General features: G+C 41.3%; 1 protein-coding gene across 3 annotated transcripts in view; it reads right to left on the minus strand.

Annotated features, from left to right (window-relative positions):
* Positions 1-11,221: 11,221 nt before the first annotated feature.
* Positions 11,222-26,786, minus strand: part of LOC135276758 (zinc finger protein 675-like) — a 166,818-nt gene continuing 151,253 nt past the window's right edge. For 2 of the 3 annotated variants that reach the window (XM_064381544.1, XM_064381543.1), the window contains exons 2-4: positions 19,393-19,519; positions 18,817-18,912; positions 11,222-13,339 (exon numbers count right to left, since the gene is read on the minus strand). In XM_064381544.1, coding sequence (XP_064237614.1) covers positions 11,574-13,339; positions 18,817-18,912; positions 19,393-19,519 — 1,989 coding nt within the window. In that variant the 3' untranslated portion in view covers positions 11,222-11,573. Of the gene's footprint in view, positions 13,340-13,930; positions 15,207-18,816; positions 18,913-19,392; positions 19,520-26,786 lie in introns of those variants that run through there. The other variant, XM_064381545.1, reaches the window with a different exon arrangement.

Consider the following 26,786-nt stretch of genomic DNA (forward strand, 5'->3'; position numbering starts at 1 on the left):
TATTTTTTTTTGAGATGGAGTCTCTCTGTCATCCAGACTGGAGTGCGGTAGTGCAATCTCAGCTCACTGCAACCTCCATCCACCTCCCAGGGTTCAAAGGATTCTCCAGCCTCAGCTTCCTGAGTAGCTGGGATTACAGGTGTGCGCCACTACGCCCAGCTAATTTTTGTATTTTTAGTAAAGCGGGGGTTTCACCACGTTGGTCAGGCTGGTCTCAAACTCCTGACCTCGTAATCCACCAGCCTCAGCCTCCCAAAGTGCTGAGATTACAGGTGTGAGCCAACATGCCTGGACAAAAGAAGCATTTTAAATTTTAGTTGAAATTAGTAGTATGTCATTTTACTAATTGTACTGTTATGTAACAAAATCTTGTATATTCTTAAAATTTTAAATTATGTGTGAACTTAATTTTTAAAAAAATTTTATTTAACGTGCTTAGAGAATTGTGGATTTAATAAAGTGTTAATATTCCACTACCTATTTCACCTTACTCAAGGGTGTAGGCAAAAGATGGTAACAATATACTATTTGGTAACATTATGAACAAATATTTCTAGTAATTCCTTTTGCCAGTGACTTGAAACTGCAAAGATGTTAAAGAATATTGTTCCCAGCCGGGCGTGGTGGCTCACGCCTGTAATCCAAACACTTTGGAGGCGAAGGCGGGCGGATCACCTGAGGTTGCGAGTTCAAGACCAGCCTGACGAACATGATGAAACCCCGTCTATAAAAAAAATAAAAATAAAATAAATAAATAAATAAAAAAGAATATTGTTCCCATAGGTTGAGTATTTATTTTTTTCTTACTTAAAGTTATACTTTTTATTTTTGTGGATACATTGTATGTGTATATATGCCACATATAGCTTATTTTGATACAGGCATATAATATGTAATAATTACATCAGGGAAAATTATCCATCATCTCCAGCATTAATCCTTTGTATTACAAACCATTTCTACTGTTTTAGTTTTTTTAAATGTACAGTTGTTATTAACTACAGGTCTGTTTTTATGGTTATAACAATTATATAGAAGTATAAAGTCCACACATTCTGAGTCCTGAATAAACATTAAACAAATTGTTATATAGTTTTGAACATGTGGCCTCTCTGCCTGCAAACACATACAGATTCTTAGTTTTGATTTACATAAAGTTAAATATACATGTGCATTGCTTTTAAGTTAAACCTTAGGTATAAGAAAATTTTGGAGTAAGTAAGCATGTTTGTATGAGTATAAATTTGTACCTATTTTCAGAAGAAAAGAGCAGTGTTGGAACAAAACATCATTTTAGTAAGGTGAGTAATTTACTAGAAAACTATAAACCTAAAAAATGCTGAAAGCAAATGTATAGTCTTTCCTGTTTTTTTTTTTTTTTTGGAAATGGAGTTTTGCTCTTATTGTCCAGGCTGGAGTGCAGTGACATGATCTTGGCTCATTATAACCTCCGCCTCCCAGGTTCAAGCAATTCTGCCTCAGCCTCCGCAGTAGCTGGGATTACAGGCATGCACCAGCATGCTCGCCTAATTTTGTATCTTAAGACGGGGTTTCGCCATGTTGGACTGGCTGCTTTCGAACTCTGACGTCTAGTGATCCACCTGACTTGGCCTCCCAAAGTGCTGGGTTGTGAGCCATCGAGCCTGGCCTATACTCTTTCCTTTCTACTGGATTAATTACTGTAAAATATTATGGCTTATGGTTCAAAATCTCTTCATGCGGATTTTGTTTTTACTTACATGATACTCATGCTAAACCTACATTTTTTGTTAATTATAATTTTTTTCTTTTACAATTTATGAGATTTTCATTATGTGAAGTGGTCACAGATTGTATAAATTATAAAATTTAGTGCACACAAAACAATTTTTAGATGTAATTCCACGATTAGTGTATTTTATTGAATTAGAACATTCCATTTTGTTCTTTTAATTGAAGAACTCTCTATGTAAGTGTCTGACCTGCCCGGACCCTCATAACTTGGACCCCAAGGCGCGACCGAATTAGACCGAATGAAAGAGGAGTTCAGGCTTTATTGGAGAGTCTCCGGGTGGACTGGACTCGTGCCGGGAAGAGTCAGCAGTCTCACACCGGCTTTTTTTGTTCGGCGGTTTTTATAGGGGTAGAAGGATTGGGGGAGTGGGAGAGCTGATTTGGCAGGTGGCAATGAGTCAGGTTGGCTGTCGGGGGTGGGGGATGTCTGCCGGGTGGGGAGCTTGTCGGGCTGGAAGTTACTGGAGAGCTGGTGGGGCGGATGGTGATTGGTTCAGTCGGTTGCCCGGCCGGAAGGCTGCTGGAATCGGGCCGAGCCACGGTGGTAGACAGAGTGAGATAAGGGACCCTCCTTGCGAGGGAGGAGGGGCTTTCCTCATCCGGAAGTTAGGCGCTTTCCTTGTGGCTGGGTGGGAGGGGGTGCCCAAAGGTCCTCCACCAGACATTCCCAACTCCTTAAAGAGGAAAAAGGGGCGGCGGCTTCCTTTCTGGCTACTTCTTGCTGATTTTGGGCGACGAAAGGGAAAAAGGATAAGGAGTTAGGTTGGCTGGAGGAGGCTAGGGGTCTGGAATGAGTGGCTGCAGTAGCATTTGATTAACTGTGGCCGGAGTAAGTTCCTGGAAGCGCCGCTGTAGAAACTGTAGAAAACAAGGAGCAATGAGTAAAATTAGGCAGACAACTATTAGGGGCCTGAGTAACGGGGATAAAAGGGTGTACATTGAGGAAGACCACCATGCTGTGGCTTCAGTTGAATACTTCTGGTTTTGTAGGTTAGTTTTAAATTTTTGGAGGTTTTTAATTCGGGTTTCTACCAAGCCGGATTCATTAATGTAGTAGCAGCATTCTTCTTGTAAGAAGATACAAGTATCTCCTCGTTCAGCAGTGAGCAGGTCTAGAGCTCTTTGGTTCTGCAAAGCAACTTGGGCTACAGAGGTGATTTGTCGTTGGAGGGATGCCAGGGACTCAGCAGAGTTATCAATAGCGGCTTGGAATTGCAAGGTTAGGCGAGCTAAGGCTTGGTGAGAGTGGCTTCGTGCTCTGCCCCTTAACCCAGCTGCCAGTGCTGAACTAGCAAGGGAGAGGCCTATGGCGAGGGGCAGAAAGGCAGCCCGGCGGGTGCGGTGATGTGGCATTTGTTGTATTTGAAATTTGGCCGGGGAGTAGATAGTTAGTCGGGGAACTAGGGTTACTGGGAGGCATAAGAGAGTTGGTGGCAGGCTATTATGGAGAGTTTTTGTTAGGGTTTTGTTACACTAGAAAAAGGTTTCTTGTGGGGCTGTTAAATTAGTAGTTACCGGTATGGTCCGGTTACAGTTAGAGTAGTTTTGGCCTACAGAGTAGCATATTGGCAGCTGTGTGAAATCAGGTGGAGTATAGAGACTTACTTCCTTGATGGGAGGGAAGGGAGAAGTGGAGGCAGATGTCTTGAGAGGGAAGGGATAGGGAACAGCAACAAAAGGGGTTTGTCCCAGTGAGGCGCACATGAGGCACGAGGTTAGGTTGGTTAGCCTGGAAAGGTTGGCTAGTGTAATGCCTTCCTTAAGGAAGGTGAGCCAGGAAAACGGAGATGACTGTGGCTGTAGGTGGGTAGTTAAGGTTTGTTCTTGTTGTTTTATGGCGGTATGGACTTCATGTACTGTGCGCTCATATGCTCGCCATATGTACAGATGGGAAGACGGATAGGAGGTAGTGTCAGTTTTATATACTGACAATTGTGCAGATTAGGGCTATGACTAATTTATGGCTTTTAAAATTAGTTAACTCTTAACAATCTTTTCTTGACTATTAGCTCCTTTTTCTGTTCCTTCTGCTGCTTTTCCAAACCTTAACCCTTTTCTACCAGTCTCTCAGCTGACCTCTGCTCTCACCTACTTTGTACATGCTTTTGCTTCCCTGGAGGAACCCAGTCTGCTAGGGCTCATTGTCATGCCTGTATCTTTAAAGTTGTCTATTTTGGTACTAGCCCTTCCCTCCTCCCCTCCAGCCTGAGGAGACAAGAGGCAATTTTTTCTGTTTAAGAGCAATCCCTCTGTATTCTTTTTGCCTCCCTGGTGTCCCTTTTTTTGGCCAAGAAGCTTAAACTTTTATTTGGAATTATTTTCTGTGCTTAGTCCATGTGGTTGAGATGGTATAGACCCTATTTTTTTTCTTGTTTTAGAGGTGGACTTGTGACCATTCAGGGCCAGTTAAGACACTCTTTCCCCTTAGGTAGAGTTTTTGGGTTAAAAGAGACACATACATAACCCTGGGTTAACCAGAGTTTACCCAGTCTTGACAGAGCCATTGAAAGGCAGGCTATTTATTTTATTGAAACAACGGGCCTTGTGGACTATATAATGATGGACAGAGTGAGCACTATTTTTTTATATACATGGATGCAGACTGCCTGAGGATGAAGTTAATAGAAAGGAAAGTGAAGCTGAGAGACAGGAGAGAAGAGGAAAGTAGGAAGGGGCGACCGTACAGCAGCTTAAACGGGCTTAGCTGTGATGGGCTTTGGGGGCTTGCTCATAGCCTGGTGAGGGCTATAGGGAGTAAAGTGACTCAGGACTGGTGGAGCTTAAATATAAGTTTGGTTAAATGTTCCTTGATGAGGCTATTGGCCCGCTCTACCTTACCAGAGGATTGAGGATGGTAAGCAGTGTGTAGCTTCCATTGGATTCCTAGAGAGGTAGAAACAGCATTAATAACTTTAGAGATGAATGCTGGGCTGTTGTCGGATTGTATGGTAGCTGGGAGTCCGAAGCGTGGTATGATGTCCTGGATAAGGTGAGTGGCCACTGTTTCTGCAGATTTAGAGACTGCGGAGTAGGCTTTGATTTAGCCTGAAAAAGTGTCAACAATGGTTAGCAGATATCGGTATTGCTTGTGTTTGGCATGTGGGTAAAATTAATTTGCCAGTCTTGGCCAGGTAGGAACCCACGTAGTTGATGAAGCTGACGTCGAGGATGACAGGAACCCTGGGAGTTGGTTTTTGCACAAACAGTGCAAGAGGATTGGACTTCCTGTATTGTATTAAGGAGGTGGTGGGGGTGAAAGAGCGGGCTGAGGAACTGGTATAAAGCTTTAGGTCCGATGTGGAGTGAGTTGTGTATGTTTTGGATTATTTGGTACCTTTGTTTTTCAGGGAGAATAAGGAGGTTATGTTTGAAGGCCCATTTGTCTCGGAATTGAACTTTGGGTGAGGACTGAAGGTTGGCTAGTTTAGTGGGGGAGTATTGAGGGTTGTAGGTTTTGGAAAGGAAGCAGAGGGTGGCTGGAGGGGCCTTTTCCCTTGCTGTGGCTCTGGCAACTGAGTCAGCAAAGGCATTGCCTTTAGCCACAGGAGTAAGTGTGGATTGGTGTCCCTTGCAGTGGATGATTGCTACCTTGCTGGGGAGCTGGATTGCCTGAATAAGCTGAGAAATGAGCTTTTCATTGAGAACAGGGGTACCTTTAGGGGTGAGAAAACCTTGTTCTTTCTATATCATGTAATGTGTGTGTGCAATCAGGAAGGCATATTTGGAGTCCGTGTAGATGTTTACTGCTTTTCCGGTTGTCCAGACTAGCGCCCGAGTGAGAGCGACTAATTTAGCTTGCTGCGAGGTAGTTCCCGGGGGTAAGGGCTGAGTTTTAATGATGTTAGTGTCTGTGATGATGGCATAGGCAGCCTTTCGGGGTCCTGGGTTGTTAAGGGTTGAACTACTGTTGACGTAGAGGGTGACTGAGGCCATTGGTATTGGCTGGTTAGATAGATCTGGGCGTGGGGACTGGCTGAATTTAAGAATTTTTGAGTACGAGTGTTGTACTGGAGGTTTTGAGGGGAGAGGGACAAGAGTGGCAGGGTTTAGTGGAGAACAATGCGAAAGGGTGATAGTAGGGTTTGGGACTACTTGATGTACAGGTATGACGACTGCATTGATGAGGCGGAGATTTTGGACTAGTCTATACTGGCTACAGGGTTTTTATACTGGCAAAATGGGAGTATTGCACGGAGAGTTAATTGGGATTAGCAGACCCTGTTTTTTTAGCTTTTTATAATAGGGCGGAGGCTTAGGCGGTGAGTTTTGGAGATTGGAAATTGGGGACGGGCGGGAAAGGAGAAAGGGTCCTTTAGGCAGATGCGTACAGGATGGTGGTGGGAAGCTACAGTTGGAGTACTGGTGTCCCAGACTTGGGGACAGACGTCAGGGAGAAGTTGGGTGGGTTGGTAGGAGGTTGGTGGGTTTGCAGCAAGGGAGAGGAGGAAGGCATTGGTGTGAGGAAAGACGATAGTAGTTTGCAGTTTGGCTAAGATATTTCGTCCCAGGAGAGGCACTGGACATGAGGGAATGACTAAAAAGGAGTGTGTGAATATGGAGGAGTTAAAAGAACACGTAAGTGGGGGGGGGGTTGGCTGGGAGTGGAGGGAGTTCCGTTAATTCCCTGACAGAGACCTGGGAAGGGAAAGATTTTCCAGAATAAATGGGAAGTACAGAGTAGGCAGCCCCCCCATGTTAAGCAAGAAGGAGACACTTTTACCCGCTACCTTGAGCACGACTCTGGGCTTAGCAAGGGTAACTGGGGTTGGAGAGCCAGGACCCCGCTAGTCGTCCACTAGCCCTAACAGTTCTGGGAATGGAGAGTTTTGGATGCCTGGCTCCTGGACAGCACGAACAGGTTCCAGGCTTCCAGTGACTATTCTCTGTTGTCCAGTATGCCGATCCGGAGAGACCGGGACCCTGGATGAACTGGGGCAGTCAGACTTCCAGTGTCCCATAAGCTGGCAGATGGGACAGGGCTTGGCGGGTGGACGAGGCTGGGGACAGGCCTTAGACCAGTGTCCTTTTTTTCCACATTTAAAACACGCACTTAGAGGAGTGTGGGAATTGCTTTTAGGTTTTTGGTTCCCTGCCGGCCTTAGGGCTGCCACTAGAGCTTGGGTCTGTAAAGTGACCTTCTGCTTCATTTGGGCTTGGTGGGCTGCCTCAGCCGTGTTTTCCCTAGTATTAAAAACTTTTTTTTTTTTTTTTTTTTTTTTTTGAGATGGAGTTTCGCTCATTACCCAGGCTGGAGTGCAATGGCGCGATCTCAGCTCACCGCAACCTCCGCCTCCTGGGTTCAGGCAATTCTCCTGCTTCAGCCTCCTGAGTAGCTGGGACTACAGGCACGCGCCACCATGCCCAGCTAATTTTTTGTATTAGTAGAGACGGGGTTTCACCATGTTGACCAGGATGGTCTCGATCTCTTGACCTCGTGATCCGCCCGCCTCAGCCTCCCAAAGTGCTTGGATTACAGGCTTGAGCCACCGCGCCCGGCCTAGCACTGTCATTTTTTTTGCTACATTTATATATTAAAACATCCTCATGACTTATGAAGCCTTCTTAGCAGTTACCTGAACAAATTAGCTCAATCAACAAATAAACTTACTTCTGTCAATTGCTTGAATGCGGGAGGTGGAGGTTGCAGTGAGCTGAGATTGTGCCACTGCACTCCAGCCTGGCACCTGGTGACAGAGTAAGACTGTCTCAAAAAAAATACAAATAAAAAAATATATAAAAAATGAAAGGAACAACTAAAGAAAAGTTGGCTTACATATAGGGTTCTTCAATTAAAAGAACAAAATGGAATGTTCTATTTCAATAAAATACACTAATCATGGAATTACATCTAAAAATTATTGTGTGCACTAAATTTTATAATTTATACAATCTTTGACCACTTCACATAATGAAAAGCTTATAAAGTGTAAAAAAAAATTATAATAAAAAATGTAGGTTTAGCAGGACTATCACGTAAGTAAAAACAAAATTCACATGAAGAGATTTTGAACCATAAGCCATAATATTTTACAGTAATTAATCCAGTAGAAAGGAAAGAGTATAGGCCAGGCTTGATGGCTCACGCCTGTAATCCCAGCACTTTGGGAGGCCAAGTCAGGTGGATCACTTGAGGTCAGAGTTCGAAAGCAGCCAGTCCAACATGGCGAAACCCCGACTTGACTTAAGATACCAAATTAGCCAGGCATGCTGGTGGATGCCTGTAATCCCAGCTACTGCGGAGGCTGAGGCAGGAGAATTGCTTGAACCTGGGAGGCGAGGCGGAGGTTATAGTGAGCCAAGATCATGTCACTGCACTCCAGCCTGGGCAACAAGAGCAAAACTCCATTTTCAAAACAAAACAAAACAAAACAAAAAAAACAGGAAAGAGTATACATTTGCTTTCAGCATTTTTTAGGTTTATAGTTTTCTGGTAAATTACTCATCTTACTAAAATGTTTTGTTCCAACGCTGCTCTTTTCTTCTGAAAATAGGTACAAATTTATACTCATACAAACATGCTTACTTACTCCAAAATTTTCTTATACCTAAGGTTTAACTTAAAAGCAATGCAGATGTATATTTAACTTTATGTAAATCAAAAGTAAGAATCTGTATGTGTTTGCAGGCAGAGAGGCCACATGTTCAAAACTATATAACAATTTGTTTAATGTTTATTCAGGACTCAGAATGTGTGGACTTTATACTTCTATATAATTTTTGTTATAACCATAAAAATAGACCTGTAGTCAATAACAACTGTACATTTAAAAAAACTAAAGCAGTAGAAATGGTTTGTAATACAAAGGATTAATGCTGGAGATGATGGACAATTTTCCCTGATGTATTACATATTATATGCTTGTATCAAAATATGCTATATGTGGCATAAATATATACACATACAATGCATCCACAAAAATAGAAAGTATAACTTTAAGTAATAAAAAATAAATATTTAACCTATGGGAACAATATTCTTTTTTTTTTTTTTTTTTTAAAGGCAGGGTTTCATCATGTTCATCAGGCTGGTCTTGAACTCCCGACCTCAGGTGATCCGCCTGCCTTGCCCTCCAAAGTGCTTGGATTACAGGCGTGAGCCACCACGCCCGGCTGGGAACAATATTCTTTAACATCTTTGCAGTTTCAAGTCACTGGCAAAAGGAATTACTAGAAATATTTGTTCATGTTACCAAATAGTATCTTGTTACCATCTTTTGCCTACACCCTTGAGTAAGGTGAAATAGGTAGTGGAATATTAACACTTTATTAAATGCACAATTCTCTAAGCACGTTAAATAAAATTTTGTAAAAAATAAAGTTGACACAATTTAAAATTTTAAGAATATACATTTTATTACATAACAGTACAATTAGTAAAATAATAACTACTAATGTCAACTAAAACTTAAAATGTTTCTTTTGTCCAGGCATGGCGGCTCATGCCTGTAATCTCAGCACTTTGGGAAGCCGAGGCTGGTGGATCACGAGGTCAGGAGTTTGAGACCAGCCTGACCAATGTGGTGAAACCCCGGCTTTACTAAAAATACAAAAATTAGCTGGGTGTAGTGGCGCACACCTGTAATCCCAACTACTCAGGAAGCTGAGGCTGGAGAATCCTTTGAACCCTGGGAGGTGGATGGAGGTTGCAGTGAGCTGAGATTGCACCACCGCACTCCAGTCTGGATGACAGAGAGACTCCATCTCAAAAAAAAAAACAAAACTAAAATGCTTTTTTCTCACTATAATGCAGAATCTTATTCTGAACACCTACCTCATGCACCACTTATGTTAAAAAGAGCCTCTCAACTTAGATATTTATCATTTGTCTTACATTTTGATGTCCTTACCCTTCCATAGAAAAGATCATAACGAATGCCCTCCTAATTTAAAAAAGTCTCATACAATAGGAATGAAGAGCATGAAGTAATTATTAGACAGTTGAAATTATGACATTATTCATGTTACAAATCTTTTTTTAAAAGTATATATATACAAAGTTTCTTTAGATGAAGTTTTGCTCTTGTTGCTCAGTCTGGTGTGCAATGCCATGATCTCGGCTTACCACAGTCTCCACCTCCTGGATTGAAGTGATTCTCCTGCCTCAGCCTCCCGAGTAGCTGGATTACAGGTGTGTACCACCACGCCCAGCTAATTTTGTATTTTTAGTAGAGATGGGTTTCTCCATTTTGATCAGTCTGGTCTCAAACTCCTGACCAAATGGTGATCCACCTGCCTCAGCCTCCCAAAGTGCTGGGATTACAGGCATGAGCCACCACGCCCAGCTAAAAGTATACTTTGAATGTAATTATCACTTTTCAAAAAACTTTCTGCATCTTTAACAGTCATATATAGATAATTTATCTGCCAACTTTAGCTCTGGATTATTTTTTATACTCAGCACTCTGAATTATTGTGATGTCTCACTGTCGGTGACGTAGATATTTTTACTGTTAATTATCTGATATTTACATAAACTTTGTATTAAAATAGTTTTATATTTACTGCATCTGCAAATATATATGTGCGTATATTTATATATATATATATATATATATATATAAAATTTTTTTTTTTTAAGACAGAGTTTCACTCTTGTCACCCATGTGGGAGTTCAATGGCACAATCTTGGCTCACTGCTCCCAGGTTCAAGTGATTCTCCTGCCTCAGCCTCCTGAGTAGCTGGGAATACATTACAGGCACCAGCCACCATGCCTGGGTAATTTTTGTAGTTTTTGTAGGGATGAGGTTTCACCATATCGATCAGGCTATTCTCGAACTCTTGACCTGAGGTGATCCACCTGTCTCGGCCACCCAAAGTGCTGGGATTACGGGCATGAGCCACCATGTCTGGCCTGCAAAAACATATTTCAGTATAAACTCTATTGTGTTTTCTAAGATACAGGTTTTGAAAAGTGTGTTTTTCCAATTTTATTACATTTGCAGAGTTTTTCTCTAATATAGAATGCCTGATGTTGAACAAAGTGTGAGCAACTGCTTCAGGGTTTTTCTCTAGTACAAAATGTGGGTGATAAGATCTGTGATACACGTAAATGCACTACAACCTTCTTTATGTTTGTAATATTTGTCTTCAAAATGAATACGCTTAACTTTAAAGGCTTATATTGTCTTTTTTTTTTTTTTTACAGCAATTGCATTTATAATGCTTTAATTAAGTGCCAACATTCTGATATTAAGATGTGACCAGATATTAATGGCTATTACATATTCTTTGTATTTGTCCAATTTGTCTCAAGTATAAATGCTTTCCTGTGCAAGATTTGTGCATTAATGGTATTGCCAAATAGTTCACACTTAGTTTTCTCCAGTATGAATTATCTTATGTACAACCAAGTGTAAAAACTATTTAAAGTCTTTGACACATTCTTTACATTTCTAGTATTTTTCACCAGTATGATATTCGTTATATTTAGAAAAGTTTAAGGTGCTGTCAAAATCATTGTCACATCTTTCAGTTTTGTAGATTTTGTCTCCAATATGAAATTTTTTTTTTTTTTTTTTGAGACGGAGTTTTGCTCTTGTTACCCAGGCTGGAGTGCAATGGCGCAATCTCGGCTCACCGCAACCTCCGCCTCCTGGGTTCAGGCAATTCTCCTGCCTCAGCCTCCTGAGTAGCTGAGATCACAGGCACGTGCCACTATACCCAGCTATTTTTTTTGTATTTTTAGTAGAGACGGGGTTTTACCATATTGATCAGGTTGGTCTCGATCTCTTGACGTCGTGATCCACCCGCCTCAGCCTCCCAAAGTGCTGGGATTACAGGCTTGAGCCACTGCACCTTGCTAAATTTTTTTATGTTTACCAAAGTTTGCAGATTGGTTTAAAGCTTTGTCACATCTCTCATATTTACAGGGTTTCAATCCAGTATGAATTTTTTTATGTCTAGCAAGGTTCGCAGATTGGTTAAAAGCTTTGTCACATTCCTCACATTTGTAGGGTTTCTCTCCAGTATGAATTATCTTATGTTCATTAAGTTTTGAGGATTGGATAAAAGCTTTGCCACATTCCTCACATTTGTAGGGTTTCTTTCCAGTATGAAGTTTCTTATGTTCAGTAAGGGTTGCGAAATGGGTAAAAGCTTTTCCACATTCTTCACATCTGTAGGGTTTCTCTCCAGTATGAATTCTCTTATGCTTAGTAACAGTTGAGGAACGGGTAAAAGCTTTGCCACATTCATCACATTTGTAGGAACCAGTATGAAGTTTCTTATGTTCAGAAAGTTTTGTGGATCGGTGAAAAGCTTTGCCACATTCTTCACATTTGTAGGGTTTCTCACCAGTATGAATTCTTTTGTGTGTAGTAAGGGCTGAGAAGCGTTTAAAAGCTTTGCCACATTCTTTACATTTGTAGGGTTTCTCCTCAGTATGATTTTTCTTATGTTCAGTAAGATTTGAGGATCGTTTAAAAGCTTTCCCACATTCATCACACTTGTAGGGTTGCTCTCCAGTATGAATGTTTTTATGTTCAGTAAGGTTTGAGGATCGGTTAAAAGCTTTTCCACATTCTTCACATTTGTAGGGTTTCTCTCCAGTATGAATTCTCTTATGTTTAGGAAGAGTTGAGGAATGGGCAAAAGCTTTGCCACATTCTTCACATTTGTACGGTTTCTCTCCAGTATGAATTTTCTTATGTCTAGTAAGATTTGAGAACTGATTAAAGGCTTTGCCACATTCATCACATTTGTAGGGTTTCTCTCCAGTATGAATTTTCTTATGTGTAGTAAGAGTTGAGGGATGGATAAAAGCTTTGCCACATTCGTCACATTTGTAGGGTTTCTTTCCAGTATTACGTTTCTTACGTTCAGTAAGGTTTGAGGATCGGTTAAAAGCTTTTCCACGTTCTTCACATTTGTAAGGTTTCTCTGCAGTGTGAATTCTCTTATGTGTACTAAGATTTGAGGATTGGGTAAAAGCTTTGCCACATTCTTCACATTTGTAGGGCTTCTCTCCTGTATGAATTCTCTTATGTGTAGTAAGGTGTGAGGACTTGTTAAAGGCCTTGCCACATTCTTCACATTTGTATGAATTTTCTTCAGTATAATTTTTTTTATATTCAGTAAGGTTTGAGAATTTGTCACATTCTTGACATTTGTAGAGTTTCTCACAAGTATAAATTCTGTTCTGTGTAGTAAGCTTTGAAGATTGGTTAAAAGCTTTTTCACATTCTTCACATTTGCAGAAATTCACTCTAGTATAAATTCTTTTATGTTGAGTTAGGTGTGAACGCATGCAAAATGATTTGCCGCATTCTTTACATTTGAAATGTTTATTTTCCATATGTTTGATCTTATGTCTATCTGAATGTGAAAATCTATGAAAGACTTTCACGTATTTATCACACTGAAACATCTTCCTCTGGGTAGTTGGTAAACACTGGTTAAGGCCATTATAACCTCCTTCGTGCACCTTACACTCATCTACACTTTTGCAGCCATTTATTTGAAAATTCTCATTTCCACCTTTTTCATATCTTCTCAGTGTCATGTTTTGAGAAGAATCTTGTATGTTCTGCTCTGGCCAAAACTCTTGGGCAAAATGAGAATGCATAACTGAAAGAAATAAAAATAACACATTACAGACTCAGATAAATAGACTTTCCAAATATAACCTATAAAATTACACAAACTATACAGGCAAGATGGTACCACATGCCGTGATTAAGTGTGTGCATTGCCCCAGGTGGGTACAATGCAAACAGCCACACAGAAAAAAAGAAATTCTGTCAAATTTATCCAACACAGACTTTTCTACTCCCCAACGTAACATAATGTTTTAGAAATAAAGTGGCAACTTTACTTCTTACAATTATTTAATTTATATATATATATATATATATATATATATATATATATATTTTAGATGGAGTTTCGCTTTTGTTACCCAGGCTGGAGTGCAATGGCACCATCTCGGCTCACCGCAACCTCCGCCTCCTGGGTTCAGGAAATTCTCCTACCTCAGCTTCCTGAGTAGCTGGGATTACAGGCATGCGCCACTATGCCCAGCTAATTTTTTGTATTTTTAGTAGAGACTGGGTTTCACCATGTTGACCAGGATGGCCTCGATCTCTTGACCTCGTGATCTACCCACCTCGGCCTCCCAAAGTGCTGGGATTACAGGCTTGAGCCACCGCGCCTGGCCTTTACTTACAATTTTTAAAATTTACTTACAACTATTTATGTATAGAGGAATACTTGAGAGTTGATAGTTTATAAAGAAAAAAGGTTCATTTGGCCCACAGTTTGGCAGATTGTACCATGGGCCAGCATCTGCTTCTGGTGAGGGTCTCAGGAAGCTTCCTATCATAGTGGAATGCACAGATTAACTGGACATATCACATGGTAACATACAAAGGAAATGTGAGGTGCAGAAGTCAGGTTTTTGTTTTGTAAATCAACCAACTCTTACTTGAATTACCAGTGTACTTATTGATTAACAAGAGGATGGTGTCAAGCCATTCATTCATGAGGAATTTGCCCTCAAGAACTAAGCACCTCCCAGCAAATCCTTCATTCGTCCCCAACCAACAATGATTACACTGCAGCATGAGGTTTAGACAACATAGACATCCAAGCCATATCACACACCAGATAGGCTTAACAGACCTGTACAAATGTTTTTAATCAAAAGTAAGAGAATACACAGTATTTTTATTTGCACCTGGTGTATTCTGTTAGGACACATATCAAGTCTTATTAGATTTCAGAATACTGGCTGGGTGCAATGGCTCAGGCCTATTACCTCAACACTTTGGAAGACCCAGGTGAATCACATGGGACCAGAAACTTGACACCAGCCTGGGCAACATAGCGAGACCCTGTCTCCACAAATAATTGAAAAATTAGCCAGGCATGGTAGTGCACGTGTGTAGTGCCAGTCACTTGGGAGACTGAGGTAAAAGGATCACTTGAGCCCAGGAGGTTATGGCTGCGGTGAGCCAAAGAATGCCACTGCACTCCAGCCTGAGTGACACAGTAACATCTTCTCTCAAACAACAAAAATAAATAAATTTAGAAAGACGAAAATTATGAACATTTTTCTGACCAAAACTGAATGAAACGAAAAATTAAAAGCAAAAGTAAAACTGGCAAATCCAAAAAACATATGAACATAAAACAGTCGAGAGAGATCCAAGATGGCTGACCACTAGCAGCTCGGGATCGAAGCTCCCAGTGAAAGCGCAGAGAACGAGAGGATGCCACACTTTCTGACGAATTTTTGTGGCTCACGGACCAAGAGATTCCCAGTGGAGGAGGCCCACGGGTCACCAGGGCAACTCTTGTTGCTGGCGCGGCAGTTTTGCCGGTACCTCAGCGCGGCAGTTCTTGGTGCAGAGTCCGGAGATTCCCGGGCAGAAAAGCACCATCAATCTTAACACCACTGTTTTGGCCGGCGCAGTAGATTGCTCCGATTTCGGCGCTGGGAATCAACAAATTGGACATCTGCTCAGACACCTAGTTAGAAAGTCAGTAATTACAAAGATGACAGAGGAATAAATACATAAGGAAGGGAAGAAACCAGCCTAAAAAGGCAGAGAATACTCAAAATCAGAATGCCTCTCCCTCTACAGGGGATCGCAGTTCCTCATCAGCAATGGAAGAAGGCTTAATAGAGAACAAGTGTGTTCCATTATCAGCAGCAGGTTTCAAAAGGTGGGTGATAAGAAATTTCTGGGAATGAAAAGAACTTGTTCTAACCCAATGCCAAGAAACTAAGAACCTTGAAAAAAGGTTTGACGAAATGCTAATGAGAATGGACAATTTAGAGAGGAATATAAGTGAACTGATGGAGCTGAAAAACACAACACGAGAACTTTGCGAAGTATGCACAAGTTTAAACAGTCAAATTGATCAAGCAGAAGAAAGGATATCAGAAGTCGAGGACCAGCTCAGTGAAATGAAATGAGAAGATAAGATTGCAGAAAAAAGGATAAAAAGGAATGAGCAGTCTCCAGGAAATATGGGACTATGTGAAAAGATCTAATTTACGTTTGATAGGTGTACCTGAATGTGACAAAGAGAATGAATCCAAGTTGGAAAATACTCTTCAGGATATCATTCAGGAAAACTTTCCCAACCTAGCAAGGCAGGGTAATATTCAACTCCAGGTAATGCAGAGACCACCACAAAGATATTCTTCAAGAAGACCAACCCCAAGGCACAAAGTTGCCAGATTTATTAGGGTTGAAATGAAGGAGAAAGTACTAAGGGCAGCCAGAGAGCAAGGTCAGGTTGCCCATAAAGGGAAACCTATCAGACTTACAGCAGATCTCTCAGCAGAAACCCTACAAGCCAGAAAAGAGTGGGGACCAATATTTAACATCTTTAAGGAAAAGAACTTTCAACCCAGAATTTCATATCCAGCCAAACTAAGCTTTACAAGTGAAGGAAAAATTAAATCTTTTGCGAACAAGCAAGTACTTAGAGATTTCACCACAACTAGGCCTGCTTTACAAGAGCTTCTGAAAGAAGCACTATACATATAAAGGAACAACAAATATCAGCCTTTCCAAAAATATATCAAAAAGCAAAGAGCATCAACACAATGAAAAATTTACACCAACTAATGGGCAAAACAGCCAGATAGCATCAAATGGCCGTATTAAACTCATATATATTCAAATTGAACAAAAAGCCAAAACCCATCCGTATGCTGGATCCAGACCCATCTCACATGCAGCAATACACAAAGACTCAAAACAAAGGGATAGAGGAAGATTTACCAACCAAACAGAGAGTAAAAATAAACAAATAAAAAGGTGATACAATTTTTGCCTCTGATAAGATAGATTTTAAAGCAACAAAGATCAAAAGCGGCAAAGAACTTAAACTACCCAAGTTTCTTATAAGAAGTCAACTAAAGGTAGACCCTAGACCAAGCAGCCTTATGACAAAGCTACAACCCCCCTCTACTAAAAACCCAGGGAGCAGCCTATCACCCTTAGGGTTAAACAAAAGAGGATCTTTACCTTCTGAAACCAGTTTATAAAAACTTGAGCTAGGTGTGGTGGCTCACACCTATAATCCTAGCACTTTGGGAGGCCCAGGCAGGCAGATCACGAGGTCAGGAGATCAAGACCATCCTAGGTAACAAGTGAAACCCCGTCTCTACTAAAAATACAAAAAATAAGCCAGGTGTGGTGGCCTGCACCTGTAATCCCAGCTACACAGGAGGCTGAGGCAGGAGAATCGAACCCAGGAGGCATAGGGTGCAGTAACCCGAGATCATGCCACTGCACTCCAGCCTGGGTGACAGAGCAAGACTTCACCTCAAAACAAAAACAAAAACAAAAAGAAAATCAACAACAACAAACGAGGTGTTTTTTCCTTCTATACACAGATGGCAATGCAAAACCATATTGTGCCCATTGTCAATGCTGCTAGTTTAATGTAACACTGAAAGTATGTAGCAGATTAGTCAAAAAATGAAAAAGAGCCATTGAAATTAAAGACAAGTAAGCTAAAAGTTGCTGGCTGTAGCTCATAATCATATATATAAACATAAACAGTACAATTAAAACTTGTTTAAACTGCTAAATATACTCAGTAAATTAGAAAAATATAAAATTAGCATACAAGTAAAGGTTCCATGAACTTAAACTCTCTGATAAAGGAAAAAAGTCTTATTTACAATAGCATTAAAATAATAAATTTCTGAGAACAAATTTAACCAAGGAGGTACAAAATTTTTACAAAGAGAAATATATAAACAAAAGAAAGTAGAAAAGACATAAATAAATTTGAAGATATTTTATGTCTATAAATTGAAAGAATAAATATTATTAAAGTGCCATGTTATCCTAAGTAACCTATAGATTCAATAAACTCCCTATCAAAATCCCAGTGGCATTTGTTTTTCAAAGTAATAAAAACATAATTCTAAAATTTACATGAAACTATGATATACTTTAAATAGTCAAAGCAAGCATGAGAAAAAAAAGAAGCAGAAAAATAGCATACTTTAAATTTCAAGACTGTATTTGAAGATTATAGAAATATAAACAAGATAAAATGTGTAGAAAAAAAATAAAGGCCGGGAACAGTGGCTCACACCTGTAATCCCAGCACTTTGGGAAGCGGAGGCAGACAAATCACTTGAGGACAGGAGTTCAAGAGCAGCCTGGCCAAAATGGTGAAACCCCATCTCTTCTAAAAATACAAAATTAGCCTGGCGTATTGGCACACACCTGTAATCCCAGCTACTCCGGAGGCTGAGGCAGGAGAAATGCATAAACTCAGGAGGGAGAGGTTGCAATGAGCCCAGATTGTGCCACTGCGCGCCAGCCTGAGCAATAGAGCAATTGCTCTGTTTCAAAAAAAAAAAAAAGGAAAAGAAACCACTTCTCATACGTTTCAGTTATGATGCAAAAAAATAGGCCGGGCGCAGTGGCTCATGCCTATAATCCTAGCACTTTGGGAGGCCGAGGTGGGTGGATCACGAGGTCAAGAGATCGAGACCATCCTGGTCAACATGGTGAAACGCTGTCTCTACTAAAAATACAAAAATTAGCTGGGCACGGTGGTGCACTCCTGTAGTCCCAGCTACTCGGGAGGCTGAGGCAGGAGAATTGCTTGAACCCAGGAGGCGGAGGTTGTGGTGAGCTGAGATGGCGCCATTGCACTCCAGCCTGGGTAACAAGAGTGAAACTCCGTCTCAGAATAATAATAATAATTAAGAAAAATTATTTAACATCAAATTAGTCAAAATTATGCAGATATTTCTGTGTCTCCAAAAAAATTAAATAAGCACTCAGATTGCATAGTCTCTTATATGCCCTGAAGAGGACATTGGTTCTCACTGAAAACTTGAAGGAAGATCACCAAAAAGTAAATAGAAACCTTAGAGAATTTAAAAAGCATACAACAGAAAATGCTCAAATGTGAGAACAAATAAAAAGACTCAGGTTTTCCAAAAACCATTTCCTTCAAAACACAGATTCCAAAATTGCTATTTTAAGAACTGGCTTTCTCTTTGACCTTTGCACCCCTCATCTGTGTCATCTGTTGTATTCACTTTTACTCCCACTTACCTGGGGGTTCATCTGCCATCTCATCTCTCTTCATAATCAAAGGCTCCTTTTCTTGCTCCAGACAGGTGATCAGGTCTGGTTCAGAGACAGCAATACCTGTTTGATTAAAAAATAACTAACATGAATCTTGCTCATATTCTCCAATTATCAACCTAATAATGTGCTCAGTAAAGACGATGTAATAGAATAGTCTAACGTATAACATAAATTTTTAAATATTTAGAAAAATGTTCTAAATTTCTAAATTCTTAATTTCATTACCCAGTAACATAGAGTCAAAACTTGGTGTTGGCAATTAGATTTTAAGGTGTGGACAACAATATGTCACTAAATTTCTCAAATTACCACAAATCTAGAGTGAATGACACAGATCAGGTCAGGAATGTGGTAAGTTCAGGTCAAGATGAAACATATTAAAGAAATTTTTTTCTATTTATACGAATCCTTAAGAGTTTCTCAAAAATGGGGATCTGAAACTCATTTATGCAAAGCATACATTACCAAAATACAGTTTACAAATAAGAGAAATAAAACCTTTAGGGTATGTTAGAAACTGTGTGTTGAAATTATCCTTACCCAGGAAGACAAGGTTTCTGTAGTTTTCCAAAATCACATTTTTATATAAATTCCGCTGTGCAGTGTCCAGGCATTGCCACTCTTCCAGAGAAAATTCTATGGCCACATCCCTAAATGTCAACAGTCCCTGAAAAACACACACACACAGCATATATACCAGGTAGCCAACAGAATTTATAATTTGATGAATCAAGGTAAAATAAGAGAGTAAGGAGAACAGATTCTGACTTATAGGAGTGACAGAAATTATCCAATAAAATAAATTTGTACACAAACATACTTCCTAATGTGTTCTCTAACCCTGAGAAAACAGAGTGGCATAAGAGGCACAACACCAGTGTATATATAATAATTTTCTAGATAATAATATATATAATAGACAAAGTGAGGTGGCTCATGCCTGTAATCCCAGAACTTTTGGAGGCCAAGGTGGGTGGATCACCTGAGGTCAGGAGACCAGCCTGATCAACATGGAGAAACACCATCTCTACTAAAAATACAAAATTAGCCAGGCGTGGTGGCACATGCCTCCAATTCCAGCTACTCAGGAGGCTGAGACAAGAGAATTGCTTGAACCAAAAAGGCGGAGGTTGTGGTGAACCGAGATTGGTCCATTGCACTTTAGCCTGGGCAGCAAGAGTAAGATGCCATCTCAGAAAAAATAAATAAATAACATATATAATTAAGGGGATAAACACAAAGGTGTACCTTTTTTAGTGCTTCAGAAGTTTCTGTATAATAAAGACTATCTTGTTTAAATAAACATTTTGTTAATAGTGTTCTGCATAGAGCTAATGGAGAACACAGATGGAACCTCAACATTAGATGTTCTCCATATTTACTAAAGCCTCCAGCTTTTCCCAATGGAAACCTTGAGTATCCACATCTTCCCATGTCCAACAGCCACCTGGACAATTTTTAATATTGCAGATTATAAAATAATGGTGAGAATTCTGCATGGCCTATAAGAAGCCTTGATGTAGAGAAGACTGATAGAAAAGAATTTTTTTTTTTTTTTTTTTTTTTTTTGAGACGGAGTTTCGCTCTTGTTACCCAGACTGGAGTGCAATGCCGCAATCTCGGCTCACCGCAACCTCCGCCTCCGGGGTTCAAGCAATTCTCCCACCTCAGCCTCCCGAGTAACTGGGACTAGAGGCGCGCGCCACCATACCCAGCTAATTTTTGTATTTTTAGTAGAGACAGGGTTCCACCTTGTTGACCAGGATGGTTTTGATCTCTTGACCTCGTGATGCACCCGCCTCGGCCTCCCGAAGTGCTGGGATTATAGGCGTCAGCCACCACGCCCGGCCAAAATGAAATATTTTTCAGAGACTCCTGACCATCATTATAATTTTTAGAAGACAAAGTTTCCAAGTAGTAAATGCATGGCATTCCAGGAGGAAGAGAAAACACAGCTCTTGATCTCAGACATGTTTAACAGAAAATAAGTCGTTTTGTCCTGTTTCTCTGAAAATTCTTTTCAGATGCAATTCTCTCAACAAATTACACGTGCATCTGGAGAATATGCCTTTATTTATTTATTTATTTTGTTATTATTATTATTATTATTTTTTTTTTTTTTTTTTTGAGGCGGAGTTTCGCTCGTTACCCAGGCTGGAGTGCAATGGCGCGATCTCGGCTCACCGCAACCTCCGCCTCCTGGGTTCAGGCAATTCTCTTGCCTCAGCCTCCTGAGTAGCTGGGATTACAGGCACGCGCCACCGTGCCCAGCTAATTTTTTTGTATTAGTAGAGACGGGGTTTCACCATGTTGACCAGGATGGTCTTGATCTCTTGACCTCGTGATCCACCCGCCTCGGCCTCCCAAAGTGCTGGGATTACAGGCTTGAGCCACCGCGCCCGGCCTTTGTTATTATTATTTTTTTAAGATGGGGTTTTGCCATCATGGCCAGGCTGGTCTTGAATTCCTGACCTCAGGTGATCCACCCACCTCAGCCTCCCAAAGTGCTAGGATTACAGGTGTTGAGCTACCGCGTCCGGCCGAAGAATATGCCTTTAAAGGTGTCAGCACCACATGTTTACCTGCTACCACCACACCCACAGGTAGAAGGACCAAGACTCGCAGAAAAAGTCCACCCATTTCTATTCTTTACACCAGAAGAGATTCAAGAACACTGAGCTGCTCCACGGAGATAAAAGTAAACATTTCTTTTTCTTTTTGAGATGGAGTCTTGCTCTATCTCCAGGCTGGAGTACCGTGGCCAATCTCGGCTCCCTGCAACCTCCGCCTCCTGGGTTCAAGGGACTCTTCCACCTCAGTCTCCCGAGTAGTTGGGACCACACGCGTGTGCCACCACACCCAGCTAATCTTTGTGTTTTTAGTAGAGAAGGGGTTTCACCATGTTGGCCATGATGGTCTCGATCTCTTGACCTCGTGATCCGCCCATCTCGGCCTCTCAAAGTGCTGGGATTACAGGCGTGAGCCACTGCACCTGGCTTCTTCTCTTAATCTTTATTATTCTGTATTGCTAGGTTTAATTCTATCTTTGTGCAAGGCTTCTGTGCACTCTTAAAATGAGCTTTATTCTGAACAAATCTGTGACTACTTTAAAAGACTAATACTAAAAACATAAACCTTTGGTAAAATAAAAACAAGGAATAAATCTGAGGTCCTAGGTGAAAAATAAATCCTGAGTCAAACCAGGTACACTGGCTCATTCCTGTAATCCCACCACTTTGAAAGGCCAAGGCAACGTATCATCTGAAGTCAGGAGTTTGGGAACAGCCTCGTCAATGTGGCGAAACTCCATCTCTACTAAAAATGTAAAAATTAGCTGGGCATGGTGGTGGGCACCTGGAGTCCCAGCTACTTGGAAGGCTGAGGCAGGAAAATTGCTTGAACCTTGGAGGCGGAGGTTGCAGTGAGCTGAAACCGAGACATTGCACCCCAGCCTGGGTGACAAGATCAAACCTCCATCTCAAAAAAAAAAAAAAAAAAGAAAGAAAGAAAAGAACAACAATCCTGAGTCACAAAAAATGCCAAAAGGTGTATTTAGCTGTTAATATGATATACACATATTTAAAAAGCAGAGCAAAATAGCTACATATAATCTAAATGCTTTAAGAAGACAGATTAGCAAAATATTGTTTCTTATTTTCAGTTATGATAATAGAGCCCTTAAGGCCAGGCGCGGTGGCTCATGCCTATAATCCCAGCACTTTGGGAGGCCAAGGTGGGCAGATCACAAGGTCAGAAGATCGAGACCATCCTGACTAACACGGTGAAACCCCAACTCTACTAAAAATACAAAAAATTAGCTTGGCATGGTAGCGCACTCCTGTAGTCCTAGCTACTCGGGAGGCTGAGGCAGGACAATCGCTTGAACCTGGGAGGCAGAGGTTGTAGTGAGCCGAGATCATGCCACTGCACTCCATCCTTGGTGACAGAGAAGACTATGTCTCAAAAAAAAAAAAAAGAGAGAGAGAGAGAGAGATGAAAAGATATACTCCTAACAAAAAGAAAAAGAAAAATATGCCCCATGGGAGCCTCACAAAAAAGAAAAAGAAAATAGAGCTCTTTGGTTGGATGCGGTGATTCACGCCTGTAATCCCACCGAGGCAGGTGGATCACTTAAGTTCAGGAGCTCAAGAGCAGCCTGCTTAACATGGTGAAGCCCTGTCTCTACTAAAAATAGAAAAATTATAGGCCGGGCATGGTGGCTCACGCCTGTAATCCAAGCACTTTGGAGGCAAAGGTGGGTGGATCACCTGAGGTCCGGAGTTCAAGACCAGCCTGACCAACATGGTGAAACCCTGTCTTTAAAAGAAAAAAAAAAAAAAACCTAAAAAAAAAAAAATAGAGGCCAGGGGCGGTGGCTCAGGCCTGTAATCCCAGCACTTTGGGAGGCCGAGGCGGGTGGATCACGAGGTCAAGAGATAGAGACCATCCTGGTCAACGTGGTGAAACCCCATCTCTACTAAAAATACAAAAAAAATTAGCTGGGCATGGTGGTGTGTGCCTGTAATCCCAGCTACTCACGAGGCTGAGGCAGGAGAATTGCCTGAACCCAGGAGGCGGAGGTTACGGTGAGCCGAGATCGTGCCATTGCACTCCAGCCTGGGTAACAAGAGTGAAACTCTGTCTGGAAAAAAAAAAAAAATAGGACTGGGCACAGTGGCTCAAGCCTATAATCCCAGCACTTTGGGAGGCTGAGGCGGGTGTATCACGACGTCAAGAGATTGAGACCATCCTGGTCAACATGGTGAAACCCCATCCCTACTAAAAATAAAAATACAAAAAATTAGCTGGACGTAGTGGCGCGTGCCTGTAATCCCAGCTACTCAGGAGGCTGAGGCAGGAGAATTGCCTGAACCCAGGAGGTGGAGGTTGCGGTGAGCCGAGATCGCACCATTGCACTCCAGCCTGGGTAACAAGAGCGAAACTCCGTCTCTAAAAAAATAAAAAATAAAAAAAAAAGAAAAATTATTAGGTGGGCATGGTGGCACGTGCCTATAATCCCAGCTAATTGGGAAGCTGAGGCACAAGAATCACTTGAACCTGGGAGTCGGAGGCTACACTGATCCAAGATCACGCCACTGCACTCCAGCCCCTGAAAGAGCGAGACTTTGTCTCAAAAAAGAAAAAAAAAGAAAGAAAGAAAAAAGAAAAGAGAGCCTTTTATTTCTAACTTATATTTTCTCTCACAACAGCCAGGTCTCTGGATATGTTGAACTCTAAAACATCTGAATTTTAGTAGACACTGGATTCAGGCATCTAAGGAGTAGCCTTGGGCACACTGTATTCACTTCAAAGAATGCTTATGGGGAAAAAAGCAGAAGAGAAAGACGTGTGATAAAAAATTAGAGGGGTTCACATAAATAAAGCAGCTGCTTAGAGACCTAAGAAGACAGCTGGATTCTTAGATAATAATAGCAGAGACTACAACACCCCACAGACACTAATAAACTACTGAGGCAGAAAATTAACAAAGACATTAGGACCTAAACTCAACAATTTACCAAATAGTGATAATAAACATCTAGAGTCGGCCAGGCACGGTGGCTCACACCTGTAATCCCAGCACTTTGGGAGACCGAGATGGGCAAATCATTAGGTCAGGAGATTGAGACCACAATGGCCAACATGGTGAAACCCTGTCTGTAGTAAAAATACAAAAAAAAAAAAAATTGGCTGGGCGTGGTGGCTCAAGTGTGTAATCCCAGCACATTGGGAGGCCTAGGTGGGTGGATCACCTGAGGTCAGGAGTTCGAGATCAGCCTCACCAACATGGTGAAACCCCGTCTCTTTAAAAAAAATAATAATAATTGGCTGGATGTGGTGGCACGCGCCTGTAATTCCAGCTACTCGGGAGGATGAGACAGGAGAATCCCTTGAACCCGGGAGGCAGAGATTTCAGTGAGCCAAGATCACACCACTGCACTCCAGCCTGGGCTACAGAGCGAGACTCCATCTAAAAAATAAATAATAAAAATAAATAAACATCTACACAACTCTTCATCTAAAAACAACATAATATGCAATGTTTCCACCACCACAGAGCACATTCTCTAAAACTGACCACAAAATCAGAAAACAATCCTCCCCAAATTGAAAAATTTCAAAATTATATCAGCAACACAGTAAGACCACAGCTTGATAAAAATATAATTCAAAACAAAGAAAACCACTTGAAACCAGACAATATATGGAAATTAAACAACCTGAACTTGAATGCCTTTAGGTAAATAATAAAATTAAGGCAGATATCAAGTTATTTAAAATAAATGAGAACAAAGATACAGCATACCGGAATCACTGCAACACAGCTAAGGAAGTATTAAGAGAGAAATTTATATTAAATGAAAGTTGCCAGGAAATTTAAAAAAACTTTAAAAAAGAAATAAAGAGAGAAATTTATAGCATTAAATGCTCAAATCGAAAAGCTAGAAATACCTCAGTTAAATAACCTGACATCCTAAACAAAAGAAAGAGAGAATTTTTTTTTTTTTTTTTTTTTTTTTGAGATGTAGTCTTGCTCTGTTGCCAGGCTGGAGTGCAGTGGTGCAGTCTCGGGTCACTGCAACCTCCACCTCCTGGTTTCAAGCGATTCTTCTGCCTCAGCCGCCCAAGTAGTTGGGACCACAGGCGTGTGACACCACGCCCGGCCAATTTTTGTATTTTTAGTAGAGACAGGTTTCACCACCGCCAGGATGGTCTCGATCTCTTGACCTCGTGATCCACCTGCCTCGGCCTCCCAAAGTGCTGGGATTACAGGCGTGAGCCACCGCGCCCAGCCCAAGAATGAGAGAATCGAGAGCAAATCAACCCCTAAGGTAGCAGAAAATAAGAAATAACTAAAATCACATCTGAACTGAAGATTTAGACATAAAAAACTACAAAAGGGGCCGGGCGCGGTGGCTCACGCCTGTAATCCCAGCTCTTTTGGGAGTCCGAGGCGGGTGGATCACGAGGTCAAGAGATTAAGACCATCCTGGTCAACATGGTGAAACCCCGTCTCTGCTAAAAATAAAAGAAATTAGCTGGGCATGGTGGTGCGTGCCTGTAATCCCAGCTACTGAGGCAGGAGAATTGCCTGAACCCAGGAGGCGGAGGTGGCGGTGAGCCGAGATCGCGCCATTGCACTCCAGCCTGGGTAACAAGAACGAAACTCCGTCTCAAAAAAAAGAAAAACTACAAAAGATTGGCCAGGCACGGTGGCTTAAGCCTGTAATCCTAGCACTTTGGGCGGCCGAGGCGAGCAGATTGCCTGGACTCAGGAGTTCAACACCAGCCCAGGCAACACGGTGAAACCATGTCTCTACTAAAATAAAAAAACATCAGCCGGTCATGGCAGCATGTGCCTATAATCCCAGCTACTCTGGAGGCTGAGGCAGGAGAATTGCTTGAACTCAGGAGGCGGAGCTTGCAACCAGCAGAGATTTCGCTATGGCACTCCAGCCTAGGCAACAGAGCGAGACTATGTCTCAAAAAAAAAAAAAAAAAGATTAAAAAATTAAAAGTAAATGTTTTGAAAAACTTGATAAGATAAATAAACCACTAGCTAGATTAATAAAGAAAAAAAGTGGGCCGGGCGCTGTGGCTCACACGTATAATCCCAGCACTTTGGGAGGCCGAGGCGGGTGGATCACGAAGTGAAGACATCGAGACCATCCTGGTCAACATGGTGAAACTCCGTCTCTACTAAAAATACAAAAACTTAGCTGGGCATGGTGGTGCGTGCCTGTAATCCCAGCTACTCGGGAGGCTAAGGCAGAAGAATTGTCTGAACCCAGGAGGCAAAGGTTGCAGTGAGCCGAGATTGCGCAACTGCACTCCAGCCTGGGTAACAAGAGCAAAACTCCGACTCAAAAAAAAAAAAAAAAAAAAGAAAAGATTTTTTTTTTTAAAAAATAGTAATGACAAATGGGCATTAC

Source organism: Aotus nancymaae, unplaced genomic scaffold, assembly GCF_030222135.1.
Source record: "Aotus nancymaae isolate 86718 unplaced genomic scaffold, 86718_ANA_hifiasm-v0.15.2.pri h1tg000028l, whole genome shotgun sequence".
Classification (NCBI taxonomy): domain Eukaryota; kingdom Metazoa; phylum Chordata; class Mammalia; order Primates; family Aotidae; genus Aotus; species Aotus nancymaae.